At 42.0% G+C, this 15707-nt stretch overlaps 2 protein-coding genes across 3 annotated transcripts; both read right to left on the bottom strand.

Moving 5' to 3' along the window:
- Positions 1-378: 378 nt before the first annotated feature.
- Positions 379-2733, bottom strand: rtp3.L (receptor transporter protein 3 L homeolog). Of its 2 annotated transcripts, XM_041562378.1 has the most exons (3): positions 2599-2733; positions 2113-2293; positions 379-1129 (listed from the first exon to the last, which is right to left on the bottom strand). In XM_041562378.1, the coding sequence occupies exons 2-3, from the start codon at positions 2250-2252 to the stop codon at positions 679-681; spliced, it is 591 nt and encodes a 196-aa protein (XP_041418312.1). In that variant the 5' UTR covers positions 2253-2293; positions 2599-2733; the 3' UTR covers positions 379-678. The 2 variants fall into 2 exon arrangements, with proteins under 2 accessions (XP_041418312.1, XP_018117941.1); XM_018262452.2 differs by having other exon boundaries at positions 2113-2733.
- Positions 2734-6884: 4151 nt separating this feature from the next.
- On the bottom strand, positions 6885-11995 carry rtp3b.L (receptor (chemosensory) transporter protein 3 gene B [provisional] L homeolog). The gene is made up of 2 exons (XM_018262451.2): positions 11553-11995; positions 6885-7703 (listed from the first exon to the last, which is right to left on the bottom strand). Exons 1-2 carry the CDS (start codon positions 11729-11731, stop codon positions 7130-7132), a joined length of 753 nt encoding a protein of 250 aa, XP_018117940.1. The 5' UTR covers positions 11732-11995; the 3' UTR covers positions 6885-7129.
- Positions 11996-15707: the final 3712 nt, after the last annotated feature.

Raw genomic sequence — 15707 nt, 5'->3', positions numbered from 1 at the left:
GTTGCCATAGTGCATCCTTTCAGCAAGAATAGTAGCGGGTAATAATTACCGCACATGTTACTTTGTTTCTCATTGCAGCCAAACAGCAGACCTCTGATTTATATACGGACAGTGAAACATGAATATTTCTGCACATCTAAGGAATACTAAAATACCCAGAGCAACTGCACCTCTCAGTCTATTTTTAATAAAGAACTTTTTATGCTTCAAGTTGCTGCTACAAATAATCAAGATGAAATAAATATTTATATACGAACTGACAATATGAATTTAATGCTATAAATTAATTGCTACATATGAAATTTGATAAATTAATTTTGTACATGATTTTATATATATTGTGTGATGAAATAAAAAACCTCAATTAATTCAAATCAATTTACTCCAATAATCATTTATTTAATTAATGATTATTATATTTCATTAAGAAGAAATTTACAATAGTGCGACATAAGGGACCATTTTTCATTTCAACATATTAAACTATTCTAATCCCAAGCACCAACCTTAAAAGGTAAAGTAATCTTCAATTGATATTTAGTAGAGTGCGCTGCCATCTCTCTATGCAACATTAATTTCTATACAACACTTCAGAAGTGTGACTTCAGAAGTAGCTGAGCATTTATTCTTCAGTAATATATTCTTGTTGTTCTCTTAGTATTTATCAACTAACCAGGATTATATATTTGTAATGAAATGTATAATAAAACATATAATGAAAAAGACTGCAGGAAGTATTAAATATAAACCAATACTATTGCCCGGTATACTCCGGTCCATATTTAGCATTGAGATGGGACAGACATTTGCCTGGCATGCCTCGCAGTGCTCCTTATTATGAGGGCCTTCTATGAAATTGTCAATCACCAATGGTTTTCGGTCTTGATTCCAATTGTTCTTCAAGTAGATTTTGCTCTGAATTCTGTTGACCAGGTTACCAATGACAATTCTGATATTCTCCTGGGATATTTCAGGCTCTTCCATGTCAGCAGAGGTGCACCTCCTACATTTCTGTTTGAAAATTCGCATTTTCACGGTGCCACATCTCCTGACTTTGTCTAGCATCATGAGAAATAACAGGTGCACCCGAGCAGAGTGCCATAAACGATTGCAGGATGAGCAATGAAACCTAAAATAACACAGAAAACACACTGTCAGACTAATGTTTTTCCCTCATGCTGCAAGTGGGAACGTTATAGCAAGATGGTGACCCCCTGTAACAATTTTGAAGCAGTGAATCATTGCTGCTATAGAGAAGCTAAAACTTTAAGCTGGTGTAATAAGCTCAGTATATAAAATATGATATTTTAGCCATATTAATTTTTAGGGTTTACTTGTCCTTTAAGGCTCTATATTGAACCTACACTATACATTAGAGTAAGAGTAAGAGAAATTATTAACATACATTTGGGTCTCTACAAGGATCCTTTATTTAACCACCCTCTTGTATTTAAATGAAAGTCAATCATTATTTTTACAAGCAGTCACTGAAAAATATACATAAGAACAGAAGAAAAATAAAACTGGACCTCATCACACATTGAAATCTATGTGGAACCTCCCAAATCTCATAACATTAGCCACTGATACTATGTGGTACATATTGCAAATCACACCACCAAGTCAAGGGTGAGTCTTTATGGTGCTGTACCCAAGTTAGTTCTTCTTAGCTGGGCTACATCTTTACATTGTACCCTACCAATATCAGGCAATATAATAATATAATACACAAAAGCCATGAATATCCTGTAAATTATATCCTTATAAACGGTGAGTTCTGATGTTATCAGTTATAAACGGTGAGTTCTGATGTCATGTCTGTCACATGACTTACTGAAATTTGTGTATTATAATAAATAAAGTACCCCCAGTTGTAAAATATAAGGATATAAGAAGTTACCTCGGAGTTCTATGACCTGTATAAAAACACACGGCCTTCAGCCTTGTGTTTTTATATGGTCATGAAACTCCTCGGTAACTTATAATATCCTTATATTTTACAAGAGGGGGTACTTTATTCACTATATATATAAGAGGAGGAGACAGTGAGAGTGATCTGTCTGTATCAGCAGTTTCAGAGGCAGAGTTTAGAATAACCCTGGTTGCATTTACCTGCCAAAGGTGCATGGTATGTACACCAGCCACGCTAACTGTTTTTGGAGGGTGTTATCCAAGATGAAATCCCACTCATGAGGTGCTGATATTCGTTCTAACTCATCTTTAAACAGACTTTTCCAATTTCTTTGTTCCATTCTCGGTCCTTGCGCTGGTCCACTCTAGTGTCCTAGGTAGTCTTGCAAGAAAGCATAACAATATACTGCAAATTAAGACAAGTAACCTGCTGTTAACTCTGCTCCACACCTAGGATTGCTACTTCATCCCTTTTACTGTGATCCTGTGAAAGAGCTGGCACACCTGTTAAACTGTCTGACCCATGAGACTAGCTAGCACGCACTCTTACCCATGGGGCTAGTTAGCACAAACTCTTCCACCAGTACCAATGGGAATTAATGCAGAAAGTAGCCATAAAGCTGCATAACACAGCCTACAGAACCAAATCACAGAACTGAAAATTAATGAAGAAAGTAGCACATTTACCTGTAAACTCCTTTAGATCACTTGTGGGGGATTCACTCCTACAAATTCAAATGCTTTCCCCTAAGAATATTAAAATATATTGGGAGAGAAGAGCTGGAGATTGCAGCACACAAGAAGGGGAAGTTACAACTGATTTAATCTAACCAGTAAGTAAAGTGATCACCAGGGTGTCATAGGATGAGAACAATTGAAGGCTTACTGTAAACAGGAGGATGTGGAACAGTGCCATGATGTACAATGTTGGAGGCAGAGTTATCAACTGGATATTATAAATAGAGTTAAATCTTGCAGATCTCGTTACTCAACGTTACCTGCAGATTTTTATCCAGGAGCAATTATATTTTTGAGGGATGCACCGAATCCACTATTTTGGATTCGGCAGAACCCCCCAAATCCTTTGCGAAAGATTCGGACAAATACCGAACCGAACACAGATCTGCATATGCAAATTAGGGGTGGGAAGGGGTAATATTTTTTACTTCCTTGTCCAAAGTCACGCGATTTCCCTCCCACCACTAGTTTGCATATGCAAATTAGGATTCGGATTTGGTTCGGCCAGGCAGAGGGAGTCGGACAAATCCGAATCCTGTTGAAAAAGGCCAAATCCTGGATTCGGTGCATCCCTTATATTTTTACAAGCTTTGAAAGTGACATAAAACATTTATGGGGAAAGTGTAGCCTAACCAGACAACCCTTGTGTTCAAAGTGAACCCCTGTCACTGTGCCTCATATTTAAGGAAAAGAACAAGACAGTGGAAGAGTAAAGTAAACATGTCATCTAAACCCAAAACATCAGGAGACAATAGTTAATTCTTGGAATTTCTACTTTGTGCTCATTGATAGCAAAATATAGGGTCTCAAAAGACCTGAAGTGGAATATTATCTCTCTAATCATGTGGGGTTTGTGGACTTCTCAACTAAAGGCTTTTCCATTATTCCTACCCTTAAACCAGTAGTACAGAATAAAGGGGCAGGGAGTAAGAATCAAGTGCAAAGCATTGGGCTGTACATTATCCAGAAGTGTATTAACTATTAGTTTGGATCTGTCCCCAGGGGCGTAACTACCGGGGGAGCAGGGTGTGCAATTGGGCCAGGGCCCGCACCCCCGCTGGGCCCCCCTGGCAGATCGTGCGCGCTGCAGCCGGCTGGATTCGGCTGCAGCCGCTGAGAAATCACACGGACGAGGGTTCAGCCGGGCCCGCCCCCACCTAGTTCCGTTACTGTCTGCCCCAATCCATATTGCACCACCCCCTTTCCAGAGTACTGCGCCCCCTTGGAATTATGGGCCAGGGGGACCACAAGTATTGCCCTTATTTAAATTAGACATTGAAGTTGCCAACCCCAGGCCTCAAGCAGAAAATATTTCTGAGCCCTTACACCATCCATGAGTATTTATGGGAGCAATAAAAAAATCAGTAATAGGAAATAACTCAATAACGGGGAACTATATTCTCTCTGTGTAAATAATTGTCATTGGGCATTTCAGCACCTTTCTACAGTGCTTTATTCATGAGGGGTGGGGGGAGGGGTTACACATAGCTGTCCTGTCTTCCATCCCTTACTTGGCCTCAGATTGAGTCTTTGTCCCATTATCAAGCTCTTCACCAGTGGATTGGGGAGGACATTTGGGTTATACATGAGTGTGATATTAATAACTGACATATTAGTCTACGTTATCTAGATATTCTCTTGTAAAGTTTTCAATAAAAAACATAAAAACCCTAAAGTGTGTGTTATTCAGACATGCAAGGGAGCGCCGATGGGTGCAGGGTGCCAATGACCCCTGTCCGTAAAGGAGAACTAAAGCCTTGCTTTCATACACCCCAGGGTGCTTCAGTCTGGTGTTGCAACACACAACTCAGCTTTGGTACCAGTAGTAAATACTATTACACTCAAGTACTTCAACAGACACTGAACAATTTCATGCAAGGGGGGACCCACAGTTATATTGCCTAATATTCTACGTGTTATATTAAAGTTTGTATTTCTCTGTTGTCATTGCATTACTTATATATTTTCTTGCTAATATATGACATATACATATTGTATACCAAATGGATTTATACCTTGGAGGAGGCACTTAACTTATACTAAACTCTCAAATCTCTTACTTAGCGGAGGCCTGGGATCTGTTTAGGTCTGGACTGAGATTCAAAATAGGCCCTGGCATTTCAGCTACACAGAGGCCCAAACAGCACCTCACCAGCCCAATAAATAGTTCCTGTCTATGGCAACTTACAGCAGTGGATAGAACAAACAGCACTGGTAACCAAGGGCAGACCAAACTTTCTGGGCCTACAAACAAAACACTGTGAGGTATGATTCACATTTTACCAATAACCCAATCTGAAAAGTAACAGAGCAACATATTTCCTGAAAGCAAATTCTGTTGCTAAGCATTGCAGTCTATTTAAATATGTTTTTTTTTTCATCTTTTTTTTTTCACTGCCTGTGCTCTCCGTTGAATTTGGGCCTTAGGCAAAAGGCAAGAGTATCCCTTTTGCACTGCTCGTAACAAATCTTCATTTCTCCTGTCTCTCATAGGTATCACAAGCTAATTATTCAGGATCACCCAATGTAAAGTGTTTCACATGCAGGCAGTGCTGGGCCCAAGCAATCTCATCACTGCTGTAACCCCAAGCTCATGTGTACGTCAGCCTGCACTCCCTCGCATTGTAACACATGGTAGGGGGTGAGGAGTTCTGTGTAGATGAACTAGGGGGTAGGCAGACAGAAGAGATATGTGCCTGGCACCCCCCCCCAAAGTTGATCCCTAGGCACATCCCTTTTCTGCCCACCCCTTGTTCTGGCCCTGCATCCTGTGGTTCTAATGGATCCAGATGGCATGGTGTTTTCAGGAGATATTTCACCCATGAGTAGCATGGACTTCCTGCAGGTCAAATAAAGCCAAGTAAAGTTTTAATACATAAAATTCTTGCTGGGATCCTTACTATGGTCAGCAGTCATTTGCCAAAACAAATACTGCCCTTATTCTGTCAAGACATACCTTCTACAGCTCCTCCAGACTTTACATATGTAGATAGCACTGCATGGGGGCACAAGGTAGTTCATGCACATCTGCACTGATACACTCAACCCTACAGACGATTAGCCTGAGATTGGCAGACCAGTGTCATCAATTTATAGCTCCCCTATAGTTGCCCAAGCTATGGGATATGGGAAATTGTATGTGATAAATCCAGCAATGTAATAGTGTAAAAAGGTTTCAGTTTAAGGAAAATGTGTTCTTTAAGTTTCATCATGGACGGGAAAGGTAGGTACATAGACGGCAGTTACTCATAGAAACTGACATTAGGTACAAAAGCTTATTATTCCCATCAGTAGCACTTTTAAACCGCTTTTCATATATTCAAGCTTTGATTCCCTCCACCTTCTTTTTTCTGTCATTCACGGTGACATTACTGAAATGCAATTGAAAAGGGAAGTCGTTTGTACCAGTATCACGATAGGGCTCCTGCGCCACAGCTTCTGTCCCAAAATAGAAGTAATGCAAATGCCAAGTCTGTAGAATTGTGGACAAACAGGAACATAAGACCGCAGGTGCTGTGCTGCAAGGTTTTATTTATTTTTCAACACTTGAAAAAGAGCCACTTTAGCTCGAAACATGTTGTGAAAAATAAAAAACCTTGCAGCACAGCACCTGCGGTCTTATGTTCCTGTTTGTCCTCAATTCTACAGACTTGGCATTAATGAAATGCAGTTGGATTATACAATTGTTTCCTGAATGTTATGCGCTACCTATATATTTGTTTCTAATACATTTTATGCACAAATTTATTTGTATTCTAATTGATATTATAATTTATTGATTGATTTTAAACATTATATTACAGTGTGCCACAAATGCTGCTGAATAGAGAGTTTTGTGGGCTCTGTTCACTTAAGGTTTCTAACGCATGAGTAAAATTAAAGGACAATTATGTAGGAACGTAATAAAAGTCGCTAACGGAAAAAATATTCGCAAAAGTGCAAACAAATTTGCCTTGGTGACAATTTAATATAGCTTTTGCGAACCAGGAAACTGTTTAGCGACCACTTCCGACAGTGGAAGAAGGTTTGCAAATTTTATAGTTAGCACCAGTGTGCAGTGAATGTAATAAAACTTCTTACTGAAAAAGTTGTGTTTGTTTGCTCCAGAACACCTTCAAGCACTTCTTAAAAGTGGGCAATGCGCAATTAAAATTTGCAATGCACAATTAAAATTCGCAATGTAATAACAGTTTAAGGAAGAGAATTACATTAGGAAATGAGACTTTTTATTCTTATCTGTGCCAATTGTTTTGCTCTTTGCGACTTTTATTACATTCCCCCAATTAAGATTTATTCAATGGTGCTCGCACCAGTCGGAGTATCTTCTATGGATTATTGGGATGATACCACATGCAGGTGGGTTTTTAAGAGAAGCACTGACCAAGCGTCTAAGGATAGCAGTTATATTCACTGAAGGATGCCTAACAAATGAACCCACAGATAATAGATAATTTGCCAGAAAATTCAGGTGATAACAGAATTATCTTTTTAAAAGATATAGCAAAGCTAAACCACAAATTACAGCAGAGACAAGGCCAACAAATGTGTTTCCTTGATTATCTCCTGAGGGCTTCTTTACTTTAGGTGCTGGTCTAGGTTTGGAGTATACAAGCCCCGCATAACCAGTCTGTTCCCTAAATGTTGTCTCATGTGAGTTTCTTCCTGCTGAGCCGAATCCAGATGCTGGCCGCCTTTCTGCTTTCACCTCTGACACCAGCCACCGACAGACATTCTGCTTGCAGGCCTCACAGTGTTCCTTGTTATGAGGGCCTTCCCTTCTCTCACTATACACCGCTGGCTTTGCATCTTCATTCCTGATGTTAAGCGAATAGAATTTGCTCTGGATTCTCTTGACCAGGTTACCAATAATAATTGTTATGTTCTCCAGGGAAATCTCTGGTTTTTCCATGACAGCGGAGGTGCACTTCTTGCATTCCTGTCTGAATATTCGCATATTCACTGTGCCACGTCTCATGGTTCTGTCCAGCTTCATGAGGAACAATACGTGTATTTCAGCAGAGTTCCACCAACGGGTACACAGTGAGCAACGAAACCTAAATTACACAGAGCAGAATGTAATTTCACTTCTGAACTCCTAAAAAGAGTATGCAGTTCAGATATCATTCTAGTGCAATGCAGGGTCTGCTTCCTCTACAATTATGGGGAACACCTGCCGCCCTCCCCAGCCATTATCTTACCTTTGACTTGGGAAGGGGGATACAGGCTACCTAATTACTGGGAGAAAGGGGACGGGGAGTGGGCAGACATGAGGTGAAAGTTGGCGGTGCAGACGGGTGGGCAGGTTGGGGAGTGCCGTGCGCCAGGCCCTCCGAAGATAGTTTTGCAGGGGAGCCCGGCACACTGTAGTCACGCCACTGACATAAACTTTGTGGAACACAACAGGGATTAGTGAAACAGGTGTATGCTGTATGCTGGCAAATACACAGAGTTTGTCAGGCAAAATGGGAGACCTAGAAAAAAGCTATAAGGCAAGCTAAAATTGATATGGAGAAGGATATTGCAGCAAGCAGTAAAAAGAATCCAAAATTATTTTTTAAATATGTTAATAGTAAAAAATTAAGCAGGAAGGGAACCTTTAGTTTCAGAGGGGGGTCAGCTGGTTGATGAAAACAAAATAAAAGCGCAGATTCTGAATTCATATTTTTTGTCTGCCTACACAAATGAGGAACCAGTTACTGAAGGTTTCCTTCTTAATAGTCCCAATTCTAGTAAGACAACTAATGATGCATGGTTCACACATGAGGAAATTCAAAAGAGACTAGAACTGGTCCGGGGTCAGATGGTATTCATCCCAGGGTACTTAGCGAGCTTAGCTCTGTGATTGCCAAACCTCTTTACTTAATTTTTCAGGATTCATTGATGTCTGGCATAGTGCCGAGAGACTGACGAAATGTTAATGTGGTGCCTCTATTCAAAAAAAGAACCCGTTTTCAGCCTCAAAACTATAGGCCAGTTAGTCTGACGTCAGTGGTAGGAAAGCTTTTTGAAGGGTTAAGGATAAGATACAGGACTTTATAGCAAATCATAATACTATGAGTGTGTGCCAGCATGGTTTTATGCATAATAGATCTTGCCAGATTATCTTGAGAAGGTAAGCAGGGACCTCAATTCTGGAATGGCAGTGGATGTGATTTACTTAGACTTTGCTAAAGCATTTGATACAGTGCCACACAAAAGGTTACTGGTTAAATTAAGGAATGTTGGCCTGGAACATAGTATTTGTACCTGGATAGAGAACTGGCTAAAAGATAGACTACAAAGAGTGGTGGTAAATGGAACATTTTCTAATTGGACCAGTGTTGTTAGTGGAGTACCACAGGGCTCTGTACTAGGTACCTTGCTTTTCAACTTGTTTATTGATGACCTGGAGGTGGGCATTGAAAGTACTGTTTCTATTTTTGCAGATGATACTAAATTGTGCAGAACTATAGGTTCCATGCAGGATGCTGCCACTTTGCAGAGTGATTTGTCTAAGATGGGAAACTGGGCAGCAAACTGGAAAATGAGGTTCAATGTTGATAAATGCAAGGTTATGCACTTTGGCAAAAATAATATAAATGCAAGTTATACACTTAATGGCAGTGTGTTGGGAGTTTCCTTAAATGAGAAGGATCTAGGGTTTTTTGTTGATAACAAGTTGTCTAATTCTGGGCAGTGTCATTATGTGGCTACTAAAGCAAATAAAGTTCTGTCTTGCATAAAAAAGGGCATTAACTCAAGAGATGAAAACATAATTATGCCTCTTTATAGGTCCCTGGTAAGGCCTCATCTGGAGTATGCAGTGCAGTTTTGGACTCAAGTCCTTAAGAGGGATATAAATACGCTGGAGAGAGTGCAGAGACGTGCAACTAAACTGGTTAGGGGATGGAAGACTTAAATTATGAGGGGAGACTGTCAAGGTTGGGGTTGTTTTCTCTGGAAAAAAGGCACTTGCGAGGGGACATGGTTACACTTTACAAGTACATTAGAGGACATTATAGACAAATAGCAGGGGACCTTTTTACCCATAAAGTGGATCACCGTACCAGAGGCCACCCCTTTAGACTAGAAGAAAAGAAATTTCATTTGAAGCAACGTAGGGGGTTCTTCACAGTCAGGACAGTGAGGTTGTGGAATGCACTGCCGGGTGATGTTGTGATGGCTGATTCAGTTAATGCCTTTAAGAATGGCTTGGAGGATTTTTTTGGACAGACATAATATCAAAGGCTATTGTGATACTAAACTCTATAGTTAGTATAGGTATGGGTATATAGAATTTAATTAAAAGTAGGGAGGGGTGTGTGTGGATACTGGGTTTTCATTTGGAGGGGGTGAACTTGATGGACTTTTTTCAACCCGATTTAACTATGTAACTATGTAACTATGTGAGGGGTCAAATACCCTTTATTGATCTCCACAGCACTACAGACTGAAACCTCTCATAAAAAATTTGTTGCCAAGGAAGAGTTTAGTTGTAAGTGCTCAATCAACAAATACAGCCTTGTAATGGTCATTAGCTACTAGGGATGCACTGAATCAAGGATTGAGTTTGGGATTCGGCCAGGATTCTGACTTTTTCAGCAGGATTCAGATTAGGCCTAATCTTTCTGCCCAGCCGAACCGAATCAGAATTTGCAGTGTAGCAGAGATTAATTTGGGGTTATCACCTTTTTTTGGTGAGAATTGGCAGGAGGCAGGCCGTTGACATTGGGGGTGGGTAGGCCAGTGACTTCGGGGGGGGGGGGTGACGTCTGGGGGCGGGTGATAACAGAGGTGGGACTGATGACATGAGATCAGTGATTGGCTGTTCACCATGTCATTCAGTTCAATGTCCTGTCCAGATTTCCTAATTTGGAAATCCGGACAGGAACTTTTCACCCGGGCAGCTCTTAAAAAAACAGGGCTGTCCAGGTGAAATCCCGACAGGTGGCAACCCTAGGTTAATTCTCCTCCAGGTCTCCAGGTCCGGGCCGCTGCTTCTACAACATTTTTTTTAGGAGTCAATAACAAGGGTGCAGAGGATAGAGACAGACAGTGATACTGCTTTAAATAACCATTACATATGTAAATACGCTTAAAACTGCTTACTTTGTAATATGTGTAATTGAAACATTGCTAAAATGATATTTTCTTCCATTACTGAAAAAGAACAACTATTTTGGAGTGGTGGACCCTTTAAGGCCAATGACACATGTTTGTAATGTTTCTTCATTAGAGTTTCTCAGACGGCGTCAAAATGCCCGATACCTCTTATTGCCTCCTGTCATTTTCGTGCAACGGGACACAACCAACATTTTCAAACCTTAGAAATGACTCCCATGACATGTGTATAGGTAATTGCAGGAAACCTTGTATCCAATGACAATATGGACAATATGTGTGACCATTTCACTATACATACAAGGATACCTAACTGGGTCAGAGTTAGGAAAGACCTAGCAATAAAGGCAGGGGCATAACTACAGAGGAAGCAGACCCTGCGGCTGCAGGGGGCCCAGGAGGTATAGGGGCCATATAAGACCCTCCTGCATATACAATTTCAATAAATATTGGTAAAACACGTCAACCTCTAGACATTTTGGGGACCTGAAAAATAATTTGCTGTGGGGCCTAGTAATATCTAGTTACCCACTGAATAAAGGCCTCATTATTGCTCTGCACCTCACTGCATGCCCACTACAATAACCTTTTCCACTGTCTGCCCTTATGTAATATAGAAAGATATGATGTAGATATAGAAATGTGTACATGCAATACATTTAGCCTAATTAGTTTATTTGCACTAAAAATACATCTATCTGTTTATATAGAATATTTAGTTTTTATTTAATCATTTTTGAAGACACGTAGAACAGGATCATAAACAGTGCATGCAGAATAACTAATGAAGAACAAAGCTTTACCTGCCAAACGTGCATTGTGTGTATTGCAGCCACCCTGGCTGTTTCTGGAGACTGGTATCTACTGTTAAATTCCAAACGTGGGGCACTAATAACTCTTCTATTCTATCTTGAAAAACATCTCTCCAAATTTCAACTGCCATATCCTTTTCAATCCTTGTTCTTCTCTTGTAAGAGGCCATTGTTTTCAAAGAGGGAAATGCTGCAGACAAGCAATTTCAGAGAAATGAAACTGAAAGTGACTGAGGCTGAAGGTTGATATCTCCACAGATATTTATACAGTTTACATATATATGTGTGTGTGTGTTTACAGAGTGTTATAAGCAAGAATAAGAAACTAAAAGCCACAAAATAGCAGACCTTAGAGCCTCTTACACTAACTACGTGCATCATTCCCTTCCCGCACTGCATCTGTGCAACTAACACAAGGTCCAGGGAACACTGAGAGGCTCAAATGATCCCTTTTCTTAAAGGGGAAGGAAACCTAGTCGGCGCAAACCCCCCACCCCCCTCCCGTTTGTTGCCCACCCTCCCTCCTCCCCCCTGGCCTACCCGTCCCGCTGGGCAAATGCCCCTAACTTGTTACTTACCCTTCTGCGCAGGTCCAGTCCAGGGAGTTCACAGACGACGTCTTCTTCCACGCGATCTTCTTCCTGCTTTGAATGGCGCATGCGCAGTAGGATCATTTCGCCGGTACGATCTACTGCGCATGCGCTTGACTTTTGGCGCATGCGCAGTAGATCCGTACCGGCGAAATGATCCTATTGCGCATGCGCCAAAACGCCGTTCACAACACAGGGGAGGGGGGTGGGGGGTTTGCGCCGACTAGGTTTCCTTCCCCTTTAAAGCCTACCTTAAGGAGGTGGTAATTACAGTATTCCCTTACACCTGGCTTGCATTCCTCTCTGGGTCCACGTGCTGCACCTTTGGGCACGAAGAGCAATTTTCTGTGGGGCAAGGTTGAAAAGTGCAAAAAATGGTGCTTTGTCATGCATTATTTTGCATCTTGCCCATTTTTTCTGAGCCCTTATGTATTTTCTTATTCCTAAAGAAAAATTAATTCCAAAAATTCCTTTTATTACTATTATTAATAATTATTATTTATTATTATTGTGTGTTGTTCAAAAAAATAAAATCCATCGTGAGAATGAGGAGGCTATTTAATATTGCTCAATGTTTTTTACCAAGCTCTGTTGTATTTTGCAGTTCAGATTGTAGTAAATCTGCCCCTCAATACAATTTTCTTACTAAAACAGTAGTGTATAGAGATCAATTTAAGCAATTATTACAAGCCTCTCAAATATACTGGGCCACGCCCATATGTGTCACACCCCCCAAAATACATCTCCCATTTTACACTCTTTAATTTGGCAAGTTATGGAAAGTTTGAACACATTTCTGGGGGTCTTAGGGCCATGCTTTATGTGTTACTACAGTTTTGCTAATAGAGGTGAAATTCCCCTTCAACCTCAAAAGACTTGCTTGTGATACTAAACTCTATAGTTAGTATAGATATGGGTATATATAATGTATGTGAAAGTAGGGAGGGGTGTGTGGATGGATGCTGGGTTTTCATTTGGAGGGGTTGAACTTGATGTCTTTTTTCAACCCCATTTAACTATGTTACTATGTCTTATTAGTTCCAATTATATCTAAACTAGACATTAAGCCTGTTAAATTAACGGGCGCTAGAACATATGTCGTCACATACCTCCCAACATTTCAGAATGGGTAACATTGGTAGGCAGGCCCCCCTTTGTAGCACTGGTGGCCAGGGGGTTAATGCTGGTGCCCAGGGGGTGTTAACATTGGTGGCCAGGGGGTTGTTAACATTGGTGGCCAGGGGGGTGTTAACATTGGTGGCCAGGGGGGTGTTAACATTGGTGGCTAGGGGGGTTAACATTGGTGGCCAGGGGGGTTAACATTGGTGGCCAGGGGGGTTAACATTGGTGGCCAGGGGGGGTTAACATTGGTGGCCAGGGAGGGTTAACATTGGTGGCCAGGGGGGTTAACAGTGGTGGCCGGGGGGGTTAACATTGGTGGCCAGGGGGGTTAACATTGGTGGCCAGGGGGGGTTAACATTGGTGGCCAGGGGGTTAACATTGGTGGCCAGGGGGGGTTAACATTGGTGGCCAGGGGGGGTTAACATTGGTGGCCAGGGGGGTTAACATTGGTGGCCAGGGGGGTTAACATTGGTGGCCAGGGGGTGTTAACATTGGTGGCCAGGGGGGGTTAACATTGGTGGCCAGGGGGGGGTTAACATTGGTGGCCAGGGGGGTTAACATTGGTGGCCAGGGGGTTTGATAACATTGGTGGCCAGGGGGGTTAACACTGGTGGCCAGGGGGGGGTTAACATTGGTGGCCAGGGGGCATTGGTGGCCAGGGGGGGTTAACATTGGTGGCCAGGGGGTTGTTAACATTGGTGGCCAGGGGGGGTTAACATTTGTGGCCAGGGGGGGTTAACATTGGTGGCCAGGGGGTTAATATTGGTGGCCAGTGGGACTTACCTGTCAAGTTCGCCGGGGCCCTTTCACGCAGTTTCTCCTTAGTGACGTCTTCTTCCTCGGCGGTGGCTTCTTCTTCTCCTTTGGCGGCGGGGGATCCTCTCTTCAGATGGCGGTGGATCCTCTCTTTAGACAGCGTCGGTGGATCCTCTCTTCAGACGCCGGCGGTGGATCCTCTCTTCAGACGCCGGCGGTGGATCCTCTCTTCAGACGCCGGCGGTGGATCCTCTCTTCAGACGCCGGCGGTGGATCCTCTCTTCAGACGCCGGCGGTGTATCCTCTCTTCAGACGCCTGCGGTGGATCCTCTCTTCAGACGCCGGCGGTGGATCCTCTCTTCAGACGCCGGTGGTGGATCCTCTCTTCAGACGCCGGCGGTGGATCCTCTGTTCAGACGCCGGCGGTGGATCCTCTGTTCAGACGCCGGCGGTGGATCCTCTCTTCAGACGCCGGCGGTGGATCCTCTCTTCAGACGCCGGCGGTGGATCCTCTCTTCAGATGCCGGCTGTGGATCCTCTCTTCAGGCGGCGGTGGATCCTCTTCAGGCAGCGGTGGATCCTCTTCAGGTGGCAGGCGGCAGATCCTCTCTTCGGACAGGTCATTCCAGCAGCTAACGGTCCGTGGGGCACATGCGCAGTTCCAGCAGCTAACGGTCTGTGGGGCACATGCGCAGTAGCGCAATTCCACTGACACAGGGACTGGACGCAGAGACACTTGAATATTATTATAAAGGATAAAGTTATTACTAAAATTATAATATCCAAAGGTCCTTTATCAAATATTATTTTACAACATGCTCCATTAAATAATTACCATTCATGATAATGTTTTCCTAATATTAACAACTGGTATAATGATGATGGTTTCTTTAATGTGCATATATGCTGGCATTTAGTCTTCCATAGCTTTTACAATATTGCAGTTCACCTCTGAACTTGTTATAGTTCAAAGAGTGCAATTCTTATGTGTTCCTATCATCCATGTGAATCATCTCCCAGGGTCAGATTTTGTTACCTCCCTGCCTTATTATGTCATTAGGCTAGTAAGCTTTTTTTATTCCAGCTTTAGATGGTTTTTATTAATGAATAGGTAGCCTGTTCCACTACTTCAACAATGTGCCACTGCATAATTCATTATTTTGTAGGTTCCACATTATGCCCTTGCTTTCAAGTTACTGGAAATTAAATTGATATGTAACAATTACAACAAAAGCTAATTATTTATTCCCATTAATGGCATATTAAGATAACGGTTATGCTAGGAATATGGGGCCTTTGCAGATTATTATGGATGGGCAGCAGAGAAAGAAATAACACCTTATGATAGTAATAATGTTTTAATGTAATGGTTTCATTTACCTACTGCTGTTTTATTCCTAAATCATCCACAATCAAGCCTGTCATCTTCTGACCTTGTGCAATGTAACTCTATTGTGGAAAAATCCACACTGGAAATGACAGATTTACAGCAGAAAATTTTGCACAAGAGTAAAGATCTGGCTCACTCACAGGGTTGGTTGGTCACTGCCTTAAGCATTAATTGTACATCTCCCCTGCGTGTGTATGTTGGCATTGCTCATACCTTCAGTATTCTAAAATGACTGGTTCACCAAATGAGCTCCCAGAGAAACAGGTAAGGCGATGTTCTCCGCCCACT

Source organism: Xenopus laevis, chromosome 5L (assembly GCF_017654675.1).
Source record: "Xenopus laevis strain J_2021 chromosome 5L, Xenopus_laevis_v10.1, whole genome shotgun sequence".
In the NCBI taxonomy this organism is placed as follows: Eukaryota; Metazoa; Chordata; class Amphibia; order Anura; family Pipidae; genus Xenopus; species Xenopus laevis.
This window is presented reverse-complemented; position numbering and strand designations above follow the sequence as displayed.

What these genes read in the sequence shown, in the direction of transcription:
- rtp3.L (XM_018262452.2), bottom strand. Translation starts at nt 2,252, where the DNA reads ATGGAACAAAGAAATTGGAAAAGTCTGTTTAAAGATGAGTTAGAACGA. An exon ending in ATACCATGCACCTTTGGCAG is followed by an intron (nt 1,130 to 2,112) that starts GTAAATGCAACC and finishes GTGTTATTTTAG; the next exon opens with GTTTCATTGCTCATCCTGCA.
- rtp3b.L (XM_018262451.2), bottom strand. Translation starts at nt 11,731, where the DNA reads ATGGCCTCTTACAAGAGAAGAACAAGGATTGAAAAGGATATGGCAGTT. An exon ending in ACACAATGCACGTTTGGCAG is followed by an intron (nt 7,704 to 11,552) that starts GTAAAGCTTTGT and finishes TGTGTAATTTAG; the next exon opens with GTTTCGTTGCTCACTGTGTA.